Source organism: Tenrec ecaudatus, chromosome 1, assembly GCF_050624435.1.
Source record: "Tenrec ecaudatus isolate mTenEca1 chromosome 1, mTenEca1.hap1, whole genome shotgun sequence".
NCBI classification, from domain to species: domain Eukaryota; kingdom Metazoa; phylum Chordata; class Mammalia; order Afrosoricida; family Tenrecidae; genus Tenrec; species Tenrec ecaudatus.
In genome coordinates, this window is record NC_134530.1 from 26040609 (window position 1) to 26059024 (window position 18416).

The following is an 18416-nucleotide window of genomic DNA, read 5'->3' on the forward strand; positions in this document are numbered from 1 at the left end:
CCACAGGCTCTGCTGGACAGAGGCCTCTGGCACCCAACACCCCTCCCCCTTGGCCAGGGGCCAAGCCACTCCTGGAGTGGCACTCCGAGGACATGACTTCCTGCCTCTTGCGCCAGCCCCACCCTGTCTGGCTTCACAGGGTGCTGGGGGCCAGAGGGTGGGTAGGCCCACATGTGTGCCCCTAAAGGCACGCATGCTCAAGGAGATGCTGTGGGCTTGGTGCTGCCCTCCTGACCAAGGGTTTGGGCCGGTCCACTGTGTCTTTTGTGGTGATAGCTGTGTGCTTTGGTTAGCAGTTTGCCCCCTGCTACCTCAGCCCCAGGAGAAAGACAGGGCTGTGATGAGTTACAGTCTCAGAAACTCAACAGGGTCAGTTTTACCCTGCCCTACAGGGTTCCCCTGAGTTGGCATCTGTTCAGTGGCAGTGAGTTTGGTATCGGTTGACCTTACTTCCGGGAGCCCTGGTGCCACGTTGGATTGCTTACCCACAAGGTCAGCAGTTTGAAACCACTAGCTGATTTGCAGGAGAAAGATGAGGCTTTCTGCTCCCGTCAAGATCGACAGCCTCGGAAACACAGGGGCAATGATCCGTGTCTGTAAAAGCCACCCCAAGTGGCTTGTTTATGTTGCAATGTGGCTGGGGCCCTCCGTCAACCCACTTCCCTCTCTGGGAGCTTCTGAGCCCCTGAGGCAGCCAGTAGCCGGGTGGAATGAGAATGAGATTGGGTGGGGAGGGGGCTCCAGGGGAGGGAGAACATCCACTCAACAGACTGCTTAGTGTGAGTGCCTCTAGCTGATGAACTTCCCGCTGCCCCCATGGGGGAGGAGGGCGCAGGTTTTGAGCCCCCACTCAGCACCTGTTCAGGCTGCAGGCCGCCGCCCTTCAGCAGCAAGGGTCCTTTCCAGGGTGCGTTGGGTGCGGAAGCCGCTGGCAGAGCCCGTGTGGGGATGGCTCTCAGTGCCCACTGCAGCTGTGCGGGTGAGGTCATTGGCCCGGGTGGTGACAGCCGTGCTAGAGCTAGCTCTGTTGGTGATGGGTGGCTCCTCTGGGTGGGGACAGGGGCAGGTCCTGTTCACCTGCACTTGTCATGTGCACGGCCTCCTGTTCTTGGTCTTGTGGCCCCGACAGGCCCGTGGGGTCACTTTCAGAGCCTCAGTGGCTGGAGGTGGTGCCGTCCTGAGGGCAGAGTATGTTTGATGGGTTTGTAGCAGGTCAGCTCCAAGGTCAGAAGTGCCAACTTGAGTCCTCTTTGTTGTCCACAGGTGCCCTCTGAACCCCCGGCCTCCATTAGACCCAAGGCAGATGACACCTCCTCCCAGTCCCCTGCGGCCACAGAGAAGGACAAACAGTCCAGCTGGCTCCGGACCCTGGCTGGTTCCTCCAACAAGGTGCTGCCCCAGGAGCCACCCTCCCTCCCTGTGTGTGCCCTGGGTCGGGGTCCCCGGGGAGGATCCCTGCTGCTCACACGATACCCCTGCTACAGGGCCTGGGCTGCGTGCACCCTCGCCAGCGCCTCTCCGCCTTCCGACCCTGGTCCCCTGCAGTGTCCACCAGCGACAAGGAACTCCCTGCCCACCTCCCAGCACTGATCCGAGACAGGTGAGCGTCCGGCTCAGCAGCAGCCTCCGTGCTGCTGCCGGCAGTGATGTGTCAAGTGAGGCATTTGCTCACTGACCAGAGGCATGCGACCAAGTCGTGTTTTCTGAACTAGACAGGGGTGGGGCTTGGGGGGGGGCCTTTCAGGGGCAGTGGCTCTAAGGGGGCTTGTCTGCACCTGCCTGGCACCCCATACTGCAGGTTCTGGGGCTACACCTTAGAACAATGGGCTCCTGCGAGATGAGGCCACCCCCGCTTAGAAGCCATTTCCAGTGTGGAGCCCTTGTCCAGGCCCTGCCCTGCAGTGACGGGGCTGGGGGCCTGCCACCTGGGCTGTGGTCTGTCTGTGACTGGGTGCCTTCAGCTTGCCCTGTTGAGTAGTCATTGTGGCTTGCACTCTGCAGACTGCTCCCCCACCCCCACCTCCTGGGAAAGGCCGCTCATCCTGGCTGGCCCCGCCTAGGCAGCCCCACTGGGCCTCATAGACACAGCTTCTGCACACAGGCAGCAAGAGGAGTCTTCGGGCAAGGTGCCCAGGTGCCTCCTAAGTGGGGGTCACCTGACATCAGAAGAAGCATCCAGTGCTTTCCCTAGGCCCTCCTGGAGGGCTATAGTGTGTGTGTGTTGGGGGGGGCATCCCTCCACTTGGCACAGGCTGCCTGTGGACTAATGCCCAGCTGTCCAAGAGAGCCATATTTGCAGTGGGGTCCCCAGGACCATGGCTGGCCATGTGTGTGCTGGGAGGGCCTGGCTGCGGCAGACCCAGGACCCAATGCCTGTCACCCTCTGCAGCTTCTACTCCTATAAGAGCTTCGAGACAGCCGTGGCCCCCAACGTGGCCCTCGCACCGCCAGCCCAGCAAAAGGTTGTGACCAGCCCGCCATGTGCCACCGTCGTCTCCCGGGCCCCCGAGACCCTCTCTGTGTCCATCCAGCCACGGAAGCGGAAGCTGGCTGAGGAGAACCCCGTGGTCCCCGAGAGCCTGGTGCCTCTTGCTGTCCCAGAGGAGGACAAGGACTCGGAGGCCGAGGTCGAAGTGGAGAGCAGGGAAGAATGTAAGTGTGAGTTCCGTTTTCTTTCTTACTCCCTGTGTGGGGCGTGGGCCCCTCCGTGGTCACTGGGTTCAAGTGTGTGGCACACCCCCACCCCACCCCCCGAGAGCCCAGGCAGGAAATGTGTGGGCTCAGGAGCGTGCCGTGCTTTGGAAAGCCTTCAGCGTTGGAACTGCTATTTGTTTCTACAGTCACCTCCTCGCTCTCCTCGCTCTCGTCCCCTTCCTTCACCTCGTCCAGCTCCGCCAAGGACCTGAGCTCCCCCGGTGTGCACGCCCCAGCCCCTGCCAGCTCCGCTCTGGACACCGCGGCCCACGCAGACGCCCCGGGCGCGGGTCTGGAGGCGGAGCTGGAGCACCTCCGGCAGGCGCTGGAGAGCGGCCTGGACACCAAGGAGGCCAAAGAAAAGTTTCTCCACGAGGTGGTGAGGATGCGGGTGCGGCAGGAGGAGAAGCTGAGCGCCGCCCTGCAGGCCAAGCGGAGCCTCCACCAGGTGCGCCTTCCTGCTTGCCAGATGGGGGGGGGGCGGACAGGGTGGCAGTCATGGTTGCCACCAGTCGGCCCCTCCGACCGTAGCAGGTTGCCCTCCCAGGGAGGCCCCAGGTGCTGACCTCCTGATGAGTCACACACCCTGCCCAGGGCGGGCATAGCCAGTGGACTATTTTTAGTTGAGAGGGCTAGGAGCAGCTGTACCCACTACGCTTTCACACTGCAAGCTGGGAGGAGGTGCCTTCATGCCAGGTCCGGGCTCCCAGCCCTCATATTCTTGAGCGGGACTGCCACAGCACCGTGAGCGTGGAGCAGAGCTCACTGCAGCAGGCACCGAGCACAGGTCCTCACAATGCCCCCGTTTCCCGCTGAGTTCTAGATGACCCCCCTGTGCAGTGGCCGCTGTCTGCCGAAGCAGCAGGGTGTTTTGGCAGCCTCGCCGCCGCCTCTATCCCTTTGCATTCGTTTTTTCTGACACATGCGAGGTGGGTGCACTCACAGCTCATGGTGCCTTTGCAGATGCCCGCAGGGCAGATAATGCTAGGGAGGGCGGGTGTGGCCACTGGGGCAGGCACATCATCACTCACACCAGCTGAGGGAACCCCCCAGTAGACTCTGGCATCACAAGAGCTGGCAGCTGGTGGCCAGCTTCCCAAGAACAAGGCTTCCACCCCGTGGGGCCCTCAGGGCCTTGGGGTGTGAACACAATCGTCTGGGTGTGGGTCAGCCTCCCACTCCAAGTCACCTTGATGAGGGGGCTTGCACGTGCACATTCATGGGCACGTGGGTCAGGGCTCAGGGTGGCAGCGATGTCCCCATCTGGCTGCATGGGCAGCTGGCACTCAGTGCTCTGTGAATCCTGTGTTGATGGATGGCACTGAGCATGAGTCGCTGCCTACACTGGCCTGGAGGATCACCCTGGCCCTTCCCCTGCCTCTGTGCAGTAGGCTGTATGTAGCAGGGCTTTGTCTTTGCCTGGGTGGGGTGCTGAGGCCTTATACCTTGGCAATGTGTGTGAGGGGCACCCCAGGACCTGAGACTAGCCAGAGGGGCCCCCAGGGAGGGGATGTGGCCTCAGCTGGGCAGCAAGGTGGGAGGCAGAGGCAGCAAGAACCCCAGTGCCCTGACGGGCCCACATCCTGCCCAGGAGCTGGAGTTCCTGCGTGTGGCCAAGAAGGAGAAGTTGCGGGAGGCGACGGAGGCCAAGCGGAACCTCCGAAAGGAGATCGAACGGCTGCGGGCCGAGAACGAGAAGAAGATGAAAGAGGCGAACGAGTCCCGTGTGCGCCTCAAGCGCGAGCTGGAGCAGGCGCGGCAGGTCCGGGTGTGCGACAAGGGCTGCGAGGCCGGCCGCCTGCGCGCCAAGTACTCCGCCCAGGTACCCAGGGGAGGTGGTGGGCAGGCAGAGGGGCAAGGGTGGGGGACAGGCCCGGGGCAGCACTGACCACGCGGCGTCGCCCGTTCTCCCCTCTGCAGATCGAGGACCTGCAGGTGAAGCTGCAGCACGCCGAGGCGGACCGCGAGCAGCTGCGCGCCGACCTGCTGCGGGAGCGCGAGGCGCGGGAGCACCTGGAGAAGGTGGTGAAGGAGCTGCAGGAGCAGCTCTGGCCGCGGCCGTGCGGCGAGGCGGCAGGCGGCGAGAGCGTGGCCGGGCTGGAGCCGTAGGGACCCTCGGCGGCGCGTGCGCGTGGCGTGCGGGACAGCACGTGTCGGAATGGGTGGGTGTGGCGCCGTGGCCGAGGCGGCGCCACGCGCCTGCCTCCCCGCCTCCCGCGCCCCCTCGGTTCACACAGCACAACGTCTTACTGTGCCTATAACCAAGCGAGTGTTTGTAACCACATCCTTTTGGAATCCACTGCAGAATTTTCTACTGGCCAACCCGAGAGGGCCGCTCCGACCCCGCGCCAACGACACCCGGGCGGCCCTCCCCCTCCAGGACATTTTAACATGGACACTTTTGTTATAAGCTATTTAAAAACCAGTACCGAGACGCGATACTCAGAAAATTCAACACGTTTTTTAATGACTGACTTTTGAGAGCACCCCCACCCCGGCTCCCCAACGCCCGACACCGACCTGAAGACCCGCTAAGGAAGCCCGGGCTGGTGCCACGCGGCCCTCCGGCCAGGAAGCCATCACAGCTCATCCCGCCCCCGCGGCCGCCACCGCCACCGCCCAGGACACCGGAGCGATTTTCTTCAGAGTCTATTTTTTCAATGACAAGGACCCCGGTTTTCCTGCAGCGCCAGGAAGCGCGCGGAGTGTGTCGCCCGCGAGATGAGCTGCCCCCCCTCCACCCCCTGCCCATCATCACCACGGCCATCAGCATGGGGGGTGGAGCAGGGATGGGTACCTAGTAGTCCCCCTTCACTCCCGCACCTCGCCCATCCCCCACCCCCCCCCGTTCGGTACCGGCCCCGCCCGGCATGCCCACCCCCACCCCAACGCCCGGTCCCCCAGCTCGGCGAGACCGCGACTGCGCTTCGGAACAAACGCAGCGTCATTTCATTTCTCCGTCCGTCCGTCCGTCCGTTCATTGAAACGTATCCTAGAACTGCACTTTGTCGAGAATCTTCCTCGGGCGCGCTGCGAGCCGAGGGTCCCGCGCTTACGATGTCCCCTCTGGTGCTTGGTCAAACAAGGGAACCACACGCAAACGGAAATGCAAACACTGACCTGGGGGGTGGCCTGTGCCTTCCAGCATCTTGTACAGAGAACCCTGACGCCCGTCTTTTACCCCCGGCCCACCCGCCCCCAGTAGCCACCCAGTCTGCCACTCAAAAAATAAGTTACTTGCATTTATTCCAAATAATCTCGTTTACGCTCAACTGTTTATGCAAATTGTATAAGGTTTCTTAACGTCCGAGCTTGAAAAGTGGGTTCCCGGGAGATGAGCGACGGCGGCCCGACCTGAGATCGAGGTGTTTAGTGACACGAGAGCCATCCAGCAGGAACCCACCCCTCCGTGTCCGTTTGGCAGGTGCGCGTGCGACGGAAGGGGGGGGGCGGAAGATGGAGGTGCGCGCACCACACAGCCATGAAGAGCCGCCGCCACCCCCGGCAGCCAAGAGCAAAGACCAGGACTGCCAGCCCGTCAGGCGGCGTTGAGGTGACAGGATCGTCTGCAGGGTCTTGGCCTTGGTTTACTGCGGGGGGGCGCCGGCCTGCCCGGGCCCCCTCTAACGTGCAATGCAAAAGGAACATCACATATATGCAGCGTTTGTTTGGAGACTTCATTTTCGTTTTTTTTGTTGTTGTTTTCGTTTTTATTCTTGCTTCTGTTTCTCCTTTGCAGTTATTGAAACTGTATGCATGGAATTTTTAAACCTCTGCCACACGTGTATCCATCGATGGGCATTATTACCGCGCCGTGTAAAGGGTCGGTCTTGTTAACACAGCACGCAGACGCTGTACTCCGCCTCCTCCTGCCAGATTTGTGGGTTTTTTTCCGTCATTTCTCCAAGGGAAACTAAATGATTTAGCTGGAGCAAAAGCTTTACGCGTGTCTGCGTGCTTCTGTGTGGCTCTGCCGAGTTGTAGAGAGAAAATCACAGTGAGATCCAGGACCCGGTCCCTGGGCCCAGACCCGCCTGCTCAGTCTTTCAGCCCTAGAGAGTAAGCTTCCCGAGGGAGGGGGTTGTGGTGAGAAAGAGAGAGTGTGTGTGTATGTGTGTGTGTGAGAGAGAGACAGTGTGTGTGTGTGAGAGCCATCCTGGCCACCGAGAGTCCCTATCCCACTACCCCCATCAATGCCCTCAACTAAGAATATGAACCCTTAGCATGTCCCAAAGAGGCTGGTGGGTGTAGGCCCTAGTGAGGACCAACAGTCCACAGTGCCATTGTAGGAGGCTCCCCGGCCCCCTGGTCTCCCCGACTATCCCAGGGTAGTGCAGACAGGAACCTAGCCTGCCCAGTCCAGGGGTGGCGGACACACTTCTGACACCAGGCCAGCCATAGGACCACCCCAATTGCCACCTCGTGCCTCCCACTGGGTGGGGGCCCCTCTCCCAGGTAAGGCTGGGGGTGGGCATGCAGACCCAGGGCTGCCCCGGCCCCGAGCAGCCCCCACCCTCGTCAGCACAGCTCCTTTTAGTTTCCCGAAGAAGGGAGAAGAGGCATCGGTGTGTGGGCTGTTGACTCTCCCAGTCTGTAGAACCCGTGAACGAAGTAACTGTTCTGTTTCATTGCTCATTATTTCTATACTGAAAGATTTTTAACGAAGGGAAAAAACACACAACAGCAATAACATTCATATCTATGGAGCAGCTAACTCGCCCACGTACTACCCTGCTTTTCATACGGAACTAGCCAGTGTAAAGATAATTAACGTGTAAATACCTTTTTTTCTTTTACACCGTGTATCATACTTGTATATGGTGGTTCCTTTTTCAGAGACTCCTTACCTGGTAGTTGTCTTGTTTTCTGAGTTGTTTTTAACTTGGGGGAGGATGACATTGCCCCTCTGCTAGAGGGAAGACAGGCCCCTTGGCCAGCCCTTCCCTGGCTGGGGTGCTCTGCCCATCCCTGCTTCCCGCCGGGCTGTGGGGGTGTATGTGTGTGTGTGTGATCTGGCCTGTGCCCCCACCCCCACCCCAACAGCCCCCAGGGTTGAAGGAGGCGTTTTCATGCTCGCTTTAAGTCGAAGTTACAGGTGTTTTTGTTTTTCCTTTCGACTCCGGAAAAAAGACCACCTCAACCTTCCCAACGGCCAGGAGCGCCCTGTGTCCCGCCCCGTGTCCCCATGCTGCTGCTAATGACAATATTACGACTTACTCTATTACTCGAGAACTATTTTTATGTAATTAATGTATGCTTTCTTGTTTATAAATGCCTGATTTAAAAAGAAAAAAAAAAGAAACCGCTTGGCATATTTATCTACTCCTGTGTACTTGTAAGTCCTTCAGCCCTGCCTGCTCCCAGCCGCCCTCTGGCGCAGACCAGACTGTCCACTAAAGGACCTGAGCGTCAGGCGGCCTGCTAGGGACTCCTGTGGCCAGGCGGGCCGAGGACACTTGCCCGGTCTTTCAGGGGTGGGGTTGGGGTTGGTGGGGGGGGTCATCCCATGAGTGACTGTGAGTCCAGACCTCCTGCCGGGAGGGGGCAGCCTCCAGACAGACTTCTCTCCCTTCCGAGACCTGGGGTGGAGGCTCCAGGGCCACTCAGGGCCCATCCACTTCTTGTCTCCTTGCATGATCCCTCATTGGCTGCCCGTTAGGCGAACCAGGAACTCTGGCTGCACTGGGAGCAGCCATCTCCAAGCTCCCTGGGACTCTTAAGGCCTACCTGTGGCTGTGGACCCTGGGTGGGGGGCGGGGAGGTGGGCGCACAGGGCTGATGGTACCAGTGGGAGTCTTGGGCACAGACCAACCTCTACCGAGGAGGCAACTGAACCCCAGTGGCCTGGGCTTGCGGGGAGGCTGACCAGCTTGGCACTGGTGTCCGGAGGTCCAGCCCTTGTCTGCCTTCGGGGCTCCCTCATCCTCAGGTATCAGCACTGAAGGCTTCGGGACACCCCAACACTGGGCCCCCAAAGTTGGTGCAGGAACCTTCTCAGGTTTTCCCAGCAGCTGTTACTTCTCGGCCAGGGGAGGACGTAGATGGGGCTCTGCTCACCCTGGGGGTTCTTGGACCCAGCCTCCCTGGCGTAGGCTGAGGAGCTGCCCAACCTGCATGCAGAGCCTGCTTCCACCAGCCTCCAGACCTAGAGACAGGCGAACCCTGGGCAGAGGTGACTGACGGACCCCTGGCCCCTCCACCCCTTCCTCCACAGGACTTTCACTTCCTCCGAGGCACCAGTGGCGTGGGGACCCCACCCAGGCCCCCGGGTCTCAGCTGTGCTCGACTGTCTTCCTCTTGGGTCTTGCCCTCCTGCCCACGGTCAACTCAGCCTCCCCCATCAGTTCCCGCCTCCACCCACCCTGTGGTCAGGCGTGGCTGATCTGGGGGGGTGGACCCAGGCTCACCCTCATGGAAAGAGGAAGCTGCCACCCAGCTTAGCAGCTGGCCACCTGCCCTTGCTCTGTCCCCAGGGTCCAGCTGGGGGCCTGTGATGGGGAACCCCTCCCCTTAGCCTGACCTCCCTCTTTCAACAGCCCTACCCCCACCCCCAGGATTGAGAGGGCTCCCCACCCCATAGCCTCTTGTGTCAGCCAACCCAAGGCCCCTACCTGTTGCCCAGGCTTCCAGACCAGGACTCTGCCCCACCCTGCTGGGCCATACTGAAGCCTGGCTATCTACCACATCCGCAGACTCCCTACCCCCAAATCTCTGCAGGATTTGGGGAAGGAGGGTGGTGGGCCCGTTCCGGGATTCCATGGGGGGAAAAGTGTGGCCTTCAGCTTGGAGAGACTGGCCCTTCCCCCCAGGACACTGCCTCAAGGCAGCTGTCCTTATGAAGGACTGGGCAGAGACCCAGAAAGTGTCAGACCAGGTTACAGGATCCCGGCGACCACTGTAACTGCCAACTGCCAGGGGAGGGGCGAGGGCAGGACTCATGGGGCTAGGTCCCCACCCATTTCACCACCCTGGGCCTTGGTGACGTCTGCCTTCACGTAGAAAGCCATCTGTGTCCAGGCCTGTGCCAGTCCAGTATGGCCTCGGCCACAGGGCACCCAGCCTGGAGCAGGTGGCCAGCTTTGGGGGGCAGGCAGGTGGGACCTGATGACTCTTCTGGACCATTCTGTGCTGGGCAGGTGTCCGGCCAGTTGGAGGTGGGCCCTCCTGCTCCCTGGCCTGGCAGCTTCAGCAAGCAAGAAATAGCCTAAGCACTAACCTTGATGGTTCCTGCTGTAAACAAGTCTGTTCTGGAAGCCTCTGAGGACAGGCCACATGAAGGAGGGAGCCGGTGGACGGGTGCAGACCCCCCGGCACAGGGTCTCCATGGGGTGGGGGAAGAAGTGCTAAGATATACCCAGAGCCCACCCAGCCCTCTGAGGAGAGGCCAGATGCCCTCACCCTCAACACAGTGCCATGTGTGAGGCTGGGGGTCCATGTGACTAACTGAGTGGGCCCCAAGGCCAGCTCACACAGGTGGTATCCACCCAAGGAACCCATTTTCAGAGACAAGGCTCCTTACCTCCCCAGAGTCCAGTGGCAGGATGGGCAGACTGGCCCTGGAAGCACCTCCTAGCTGGACCCCCCAGCTCTTTGTCCTGCTGCCCTGCACCTGGCCCCCAACCCCAGCAGGGATTCGGCTTCAGCTGACCCATTGGCCACCATCCTTCTGCCCAAGGGTCCCCTCTGACCTGACCAATTCAATTCGGTCTCTATCCATATTACTTGTGTCCCCTCACCCCTCACACTTCCTTCAAAGTCAGAACCGTCCAGGTCGTTGGAAGTTCAGTCTCAGCTGGGCTCCCTACTAGAAATGCTCAAAGGAAGGAGCCCAGCACCAGGCTGAGGGGCCCCCAGCAGACCTGGATACGGGGGTGCTGGGTCCACCTCACCGGGCCTCAATCCACCGGCTGGTAAGGTTTCACGGGACCCTGGAAGGCAAACGGGTTTGCCAAGGGTGCCAGGAGACTTGGGGGCTGGGCTCAGGCATCCAGGGGACTTGCAAAAGAGTACTGTAGGCACCAACCTGCCACATGAGCAGGGAAGGGGCTGAGTGGGCTCTGCTGGGCCTGGACCCTCCCCATCAAGAACCTGTGCCGATTGTGGCTGAGGTCTCCGTCCTGGCCCCTGCTTCCCAGGTCCTTGTTCAAGGTCACTCTTGGGGCCTTCATCATTGAGAGGACGAAGTGTGACCCCATGCTTGGCAACCCCACCGCAACATGGGCCCACACCCCAACTTCCTGTTTCTAAGAAAGAGTTCCAGAAAATACAACCCTGGGGGAGCGGGGGTGGGTGTGGGGTGGGGTCTGCGACCACAGCTGGGGGTGGCAGTGAGTGGTGACATCAATAAGGTGGTTGTCACCAGTGAGGTAATTCATCCCACCGCTACTCACCAGGAGCCTCCTGCTCCCTTATCAGACCTGACAAGAGCCTTAGGAAGGCTTATCATCTTCCAGTCATACAGTGATAGGTGGAAAATGTGGTCGTAATGTGCACTATGTCTGAGATGATGGCAACACTAACAACAGAATCGCCTGGTGGGATTTTTCTACACTGAGCGACAACTCTATTACAGCCTGATGGGCAACTGAGTGGAAACTTCGGGGTTTTCTCCTTTCCCATTATCCAAACCTCCACTGCCCTCGAGCCGATTCTGACTCAGAGTGATCCGATCGGACAGACGGAGAGTGTACCCGCTTTGCAGCCGACATCCGCTGCTTTCTCCCAAACAGAGGCTGGTGGGTGGGAACCAGCCTTTGACCTTGAAGTGGGCAGCCCAGTGCTCAATCCACTGAGCGACCAGGGGTCTTTCATGCTCAGTGCAGTCGAGGTTCACACATATATACTACTTCCCACAACCTTGCAGCCGAAACACCAGAGAACTTGACCAACAAGTCCGTAACCGTCAAGCCAGTTGGTCGTGCTGGTGGCTGGCACGTTGCTGGGAGGCTGGCAGGTAGTCACCTGGACTGCAGCTGCCAGCAGGGTCACAGGTGAACAGTTTTCACTGAGCTTCCAGACTAAGAAGAGACCACGACGGACGCGGCTGTGCACTTCCGGGTCATTAGCCCCTGAAACCAGTATGGATAGCAGGGGACCCTTTTCGGTTGGAAGATGAGCCCCTTCCCCTCAGGTTGGAAGGCGCCCAAAATATGACTGGGAAAGAGCTGCCTCCTCCAAGTCGAGTCGACCTTCATGAAGTTGACGGAGCAGAACTTCCGGGACCTCCCTTGGCCCGTGGGGCACACCTCCAAAGAACAGGACCAGCCGCGAACACGTGCAAATAAGCAGCACGTGGAACGTGCTGAGTGTGACTCTAGGAAGATCGGAAGTCATCGGAAATGGAATGGGCCGCATGAAGATCAAACCCCTAGGAACTAGTGAGTTGGAACGGACTGGCATTGTCCACCTTGAGTCGGCCTGTCACAGGCTGGATGGTGTGGGAATGGTGAATCTAAGAGGGGTGGCCCACATTCATCATCAGAAAGTGCATTTCAGGATCTAGCTTGAAGTGCAGTGCTGTCCATGATAGGATAATGCCGCTAATTCCACCGTCACTCAGATTTACTCACCAACCGCTACAACCAGGGATGAACTGAAACGCTGTACCAGCGTCTTTTCATCAGATCTTCGGTCATTAGTATTCAAGGAGAACAATTTATTCTTGAAAATCCGATGGGATATTCTCAAAGGCCTATTTGGAGGACCGACAGACATCATGGTAACCAGAGAAAAGAATCAAGCTGACAAGGAGTTCATCTTGCTTGGAGCGCATCCTTAGAAGTGATGATGGTGGGATATGTACTCTGGACATCTTATCAGGAGAGACCTGTTCCCAGAAAAGGACATCTTCATCAGCAGAAGGGCAGTGAAGAAGCAGGAGACCTTGGATGAGGTGGATTGCCACCGTGACTTCAACGGTGCCCGTGGGGGGGGTCCAACAGCAATGGCGCAAACATAAAAAATGGTGCAGGGCTGGGCAGCATTGGGTTCGACTGTACATAAGTTCGCTGTGGGTCAAAACTGACTCGACGGCTCCTCACCACCACCAACTTCAGCAGGAAATTGATCAAACCTGCAGTCGAGATGCGCTGCCAGTGACTGGTAATTGCATTGAGGAAATTGGAAACAAGTAGGAAAGACCAGTCGTTTTCAATTATGGCCTTGGGGATGAGAGACAAAGGTGGGGCTTGCATGGTAGAAGGCTGCATGACCAATGGCTTCTTTGTTACAAAGACCTTTTGCAACAACAAACAATGGACTTCATCAGATGGGAGGCACAGGGATCAACTTGACTACGTCTTTGGAAATGAAGTTCAATAAATAGCTAGCCAAAACAAGGCCAGGGGCCACCTGTGGAGCAGACCATCCATCGCTCGTATGCAAGTTTAGGTCAAAGGTGAAGACATTTCAGACAAGTCCACAAGAGCCAAAATAGGACCTTGAGTATATCCCACTTGAATTCGGAGATTATCTAAGGACCAGATTGGATGCACTGAACGCTCATGACGGAAGAGGGGACGAGCTGTGGGGGGACATCACGAGCCTCAGGCATGAAGAAAGCAGCAGGTCATTAAGAAGAATGAGAAGATCCCGGTGGATGTCAGAAGAGACCCTGACCCCAGCTCTTGCATGGAGAGGAGCGACAGCTAATGGCAGGGATGAGAAAGGAGCTAAAGCCCATGGAAGACGCGACGGAAGAAAAGACCGTTTCAGAAGGCAGCTTGAAGGAGACAGGAAAGCATTCGAATGAAACGTGCAAAATCATGGAGTAAGAAGACCAAAAGGAAGACCACGCCCAGTGTATCTCGGCTGGAAGAACCGAAGAAGAAATTCCAGCCTCGAATTGTAATCCTGAAAGATTCCATAGGCAAACTGATGAACGATGCAGGAAGCGTCAAAAGAAGATGGAGGGAGAGGCCAGTCCCTGGGGAAGGACATCGTGTTTGGTAAAGAACCAAAAAGAACCGGTCAACATTCAACCCTTTCTAGAGGTAGCACACGACGAACGGATGGCACCGAAGGGAGATGTCCAAGTGCACTGAAGGCGTTGGCAAAAATACGCATCCACTTCGACCCACGGTCCTGGAGTCGTTTGAGCACAACACAGTGAAGCGGCGTGGTTGACAATCAGGCACGGTGCGTGTCAGTTCTTCCACCATATCGCCCCGTCTGTTGCCGAGCAAGTCATCTAAGCAGCTGGACCCTGTGACGAACATGGCATCGGGCCTGAAAGACGACTCGGTGACACCGTTTGATACGCAGGCAGGTGACCCAACCCTGCCTGGCTGGACGAGGACTTGATGCCCGCAATGACAAAAATGAAGGATTACAACCCTCAGGAGGGATCGCAGCTCAATGTAAAGAAAAACGAGAATCCTCACAACTGGACCAGTAGGCACTCTGAGGACAAATGGAGAAGAGGTGGCAATAGCAGAGGTTTTGGCTTTGCTTGGATCCCCAACCGATGCTCCTGGGAGAAACCAAAGGATAATTGTAGTGGGGAAACGGGCTGCGCAAAAGCAAAGGACAGAGATGCGTCTGTGAGGTCTGAGGTGCGTCAGACCCAAACCACAGTATTCCCAGTGCTTCCTAGACGATGAATGAACAAGGAAGACAAGAAGAACTGACCAGGGACTGTCAGAAGAACAACTGTGTCTTGAGGGGGCTACCACCAGCAGGTTCCTTAGAAGCAAGGATGGTGAGATTCAGGTTCCTCTTCTTTGGACCCATTTTATCAAAAGAGACCAGCCCCGGGAGAAGGGCAGCATGCTGGTAAAGGAGAGGATCAAGAAAAAGAAGAGCCTTGACCAGATGGATTGACCCAGAGGCTGCTCAACAGAACGATGACCGTGAGGAGGTGTTGTGCTGTCGAACATGGAGTGCCAACTCTAGGACACTTAGCAGCATAAGGACACCAGCAGTCACAAAGACAACAGCTCGTACTTGCTGCTGGGTGCCGCCGAGTTGGTTCCGACTCAGCGATCCTGGGCACGACAGAGCGAAACGCTCCCTGGTCCTGCGCGGTCCTCACAATTGTTCCAGTGCCCGAGCCCATGGATGCAGCCACTCAGTCGATCCAGCTCCGTGAGGGCCTTCCTCTTTCTCGCTGCCCTCTGCTTTACCAAACATGATGTCCTTCTCCAGGGACTGGCCTCTCCCGGCAACAAGTCCAAAGTATGGGAGGCAAAGTTTTGTCATCCTTGCCTCCAAGGGTACTCGGGTCGTATTTTTTCCAAAACAGATTTGTTTGGCCTTTTGGCGGTCCTTTCAATATTCTTCTCCAGCACAATTCAAACGCATCAAGTCTTCCATCTTCCTTATTCAGCGTCTGACTTTCACATGCATCGCAGGCAATTGAGAATACCCTGGCTTATGTCCGGTGCACTTTAGTCCTCACAGGAACAACCGTGCTTTTCAATACTCTGAAGAGGTTTTGGGCAGCAGATTCACCCAATACAACACGTCTTTTGATTTCCTGACTTCTGTTTCCATGAGCATTGACTCTGGATCCAAGTAAGACAAAATCCTTGATAACTTCAACCCTTTCTCCATTTATCCTCTACTTATTAGCAACCTGTGATGTGCGGATGACACAATCTTATTTGCTGCAAGTAAGGAGATCAAAGATCGCAGTCTTCAGTCTGGATTGCGACTTAAGGTAAAGAAAACCCAAATCCTCACGGCTGGACCAATAGGTAACATCGTAATAAATGGAGAAAAGATTCAAGTTGTCGAGGATTTTGCCTTTCTTGGATCCAGAGTCAGTGCAGTGTGCATTCTTGTAACATGTGCTAGAGAAACACCTGGATTCCAAATAGCACTGTAACTGAGTACTGATGACAACTGGCTGCGGCGCTTCAGATGGTTCAGAAAGTAAATGATCATAGAGATTTCGCCTGATAAACACATTGAGGAGCCCTGGTGGCGTAGTGATTGCACGTTGGACTGCTAACTGCAAAGTCAGTAGTTCAAAACCATCAACCACTCCGAGGGAGAAAGATTGGGTTTTCTACCGGTCCGCTCTTAGAGGGTCACCACGTGTCAGTATGGACTCGGTGGCAGTGAGTTTGGTGTTTAGTTTGAGTACCTGTAAATTGGGTTTATGCAAATGGTTTGTTTTTATAACTAACAGCAGGGATTGTTGTTTTATAATAAAAAATAATAAATTCTGCTGAAACGTTGCACTTTCGACAGGCTTTTTAGTGTCAGGTAGGCCCTGCACCTATGGCAGGAAGGACTGGTCTAAGGCAGGCCTGTCCCTGCAGAGGCTTGGTGGGCCCAGCCATTCAGGGCCCCTCTGGGGTCTCATAGTGACCCCTGTTGCAGGATATAAGCCGGCCTTCAATCTGTTTGCCTGCCCCACCTCTGGAGCCAGCAGGGGCGCTGCCTTGCAGGGTCAGACAGAAGACCCTGTTCACAGCCCAGGCTAGGATTGGCTAAAGATGTCGTTGGCCCCAGGCCCGGGACAGTCCTCCCACCCCACCCCACCCCACCCCCAATGCTGGAGTCCTCTTAACTTCCAGTGGTGTTGGTGGAGGTGGGGCGGTCAGACTCCTCCCTGCAGCGCCGCCCCTCTACCTCCCACCCCCACCCCCCAGCACCCCTGGGGGAAAGTTTGGCAGCGCAGAGCTGGAATTACAATGGAGCCGCCCAAACATCCCACATTCCAGCTCCTTCCGGCCCGGCCGGATGCAGGGCGGGAGGAGTGGGCTGGGAGCGAGGCCGTCCACTCCAACCCAGACTCTGCTGGCCCCAGGTTGCCAGATCCCGACCGCCCCCCCATTCGAAGTTGTGCATGCCCCCCCGCGGTGAGCTCCCTCAAAGCCCTCTTGCAGCAGTCTTCTTGAGGAAGGAAGGGCAGAGGCCAGGCAAACTCCAAGACCCCTTAACACCCCAAGAGAGACTTCTAAAATCGCATCGATACAACTAGGCTTGTGTGCACGGAGGAGGGGCTTCGACGCCCCCAAAGGACTGCTGACAGTCCGAACCTGACCCCCACCCCCAGCACCGGGGGAGTGTCTGTATGTGGGGCTACAGCACCCCAGCCATGAGTCAGTGCTGGGAGGGCCAGCGCCTCAGTGAGGGTGAGTCACTGGGAGGGGTGCGCCCCCTGGGGCAGAGCCAAGGACTTAAGGGTCAAGCTATGGAGGGAGCGAGCGAGCACCCAAGGGTCCCAGGGACTAGGTGAGGGGGCCGAGGATCCAGAGCTGTTGGTAGAGAGAGAGGGGGCCCCCCTGCCTCAGGCAGCGCCTTGGGGGTGGTGGTAGGGCTTTGCATGGAGAATTGCGCGGCAGGAAAGCCAAGCTTGGCCGGCTGGGGCCCCGAAGACCCCGGGGTGCCGCTGGGGCCCAGCTAGTCGGTTCCAGCGGCGGCCGCGCGAGCGGGACGTCCCCGCGGCCTCAGTTTCCTGCAACGCCGCGCTTTACAGAAAACCCGACTCAGCTTCTCCGCCTCCCTGGGCCGGGACTCCCCGGGGCGCCGGCTGCTGCTTTCGCTTCCCCTCCCGTTCGCCTGCTCCGAGTGGGCACTCGACGGCGGGGGGCCGCTGGCGGGCCGGGCGGCACCCGAGCTGGGGGCTCCGGGCGGCTGGGGGCTGCGGGCAGCAGTACGGCCTCGCTGCCCGCCTGAGCCGGCCGACTCCCCGAGATGTTGGGGGAGCCAGCGACTCCCCCCACGGCTGGGCTCACTCTCGACCGCCGCGGGGCCGGGGAAGGGGGCGCTGGGGCCGCGGCGTTCCCGAGCAGCCGGTGTGCGGGGCCACCTTTCCATCCTCGCCCTCCCCTCCGGCCCTCCCCGCGACCCGAGTTCGGGGGCCGGGGGCGCCCCCAAGTACAGCGTACGCGCGGGAAGGGGGCGGGACCCGGCGGCGGGCAGGAAGTGCCAGGCCCCGCCCCCGCCCCGCCCCAGGGACCTGGCGTGGCGCTCCCTCCCCCGGTTCGGGTCCCCCGGAGCGGGCCGGCTGGGGGCGGGGTGGGGCCTGCAGCGGGGAGTCCCCGGGCGAGGCGGTCTCCGCAGCGCCGGGCTGGCGGTGCCGGGCACGGCGGGGGAGCCCTGCAGGGCGAGGGGTTGGGGGTCCACCGGCTGAGCCGCTGCCGCTCGGCGCTGGGAGCGGGCGGAAGGGTCCGTTTCCGAGCGTCACCCAGTGGGGGCGCGGGCCCGTCGAGCTTTCGTGGGCCCACCGGGGGGCCCGGGCCGAGCGCACGCTGACGTGTCGGGACCCCGGCGCAGCGGCCCCGACTCCGCGTCCGGCGCGCCCCCCGCGGCGAAGACGGGCACTGCAGCCCCGCCCGGCCCCGCCCTCCGGGAAGTTTGACTCTGGAGCTGCGAGGCGTTTTCCCAGGGATGCAGAACCGGGTGGGGGCTGGGGCGGGAGGGAGACCGACTCCCCGCAGGAAGTCTCCGTAGCCCCTGCCGCCCACTCCTTAGGGAAAAGGATCCCGCGCGCCAGGCCCTAAACTCGTCGGGGTTGAGCCCTAACACCCAGGAGGGGGCTGGCGTGTGGATGTGTGTGTGAGCGAGTGTACCCGTGTGGTATGTGTATATGGGTGTGGTGTGTTTGAATGTATGTGTGCATGTATGTGTGTGGGGGGGACGTGCCTGAATGTATATGTGTATGCATGTGTGCATGTATGTGTGTGTGGGACGTGCCTGAATGTATATGTGTATGCATGTGTGTATGTGTGTGATATGTCTGAATGTATTTGTGGATGGTGTGTCTGTGT

General features: G+C 58.8%; 1 protein-coding gene across 2 annotated transcripts in view; it reads left to right on the forward strand.

The window, feature by feature from the left end:
* SKI (SKI proto-oncogene) overlaps positions 1-7996 on the forward strand; it is a 70892-nt gene extending 62896 nt beyond the window's left edge. Inside the window, exons 2-7 of one of the 2 annotated variants that reach the window (XM_075550198.1) lie at positions 1264-1389; positions 1485-1600; positions 2390-2658; positions 2841-3142; positions 4286-4516; positions 4615-7996. In XM_075550198.1, coding sequence (XP_075406313.1) covers positions 1264-1389; positions 1485-1600; positions 2390-2658; positions 2841-3142; positions 4286-4516; positions 4615-4803 — 1233 coding nt within the window. In that variant the 3' untranslated portion in view covers positions 4804-7996. The remainder of the gene's footprint in view (positions 1-1263; positions 1390-1484; positions 1601-2389; positions 2659-2840; positions 3143-4285; positions 4517-4614) is intronic. The other variant, XM_075550208.1, reaches the window with a different exon arrangement.
* The last annotated feature ends 10420 nt before the right edge of the window (positions 7997-18416 follow it).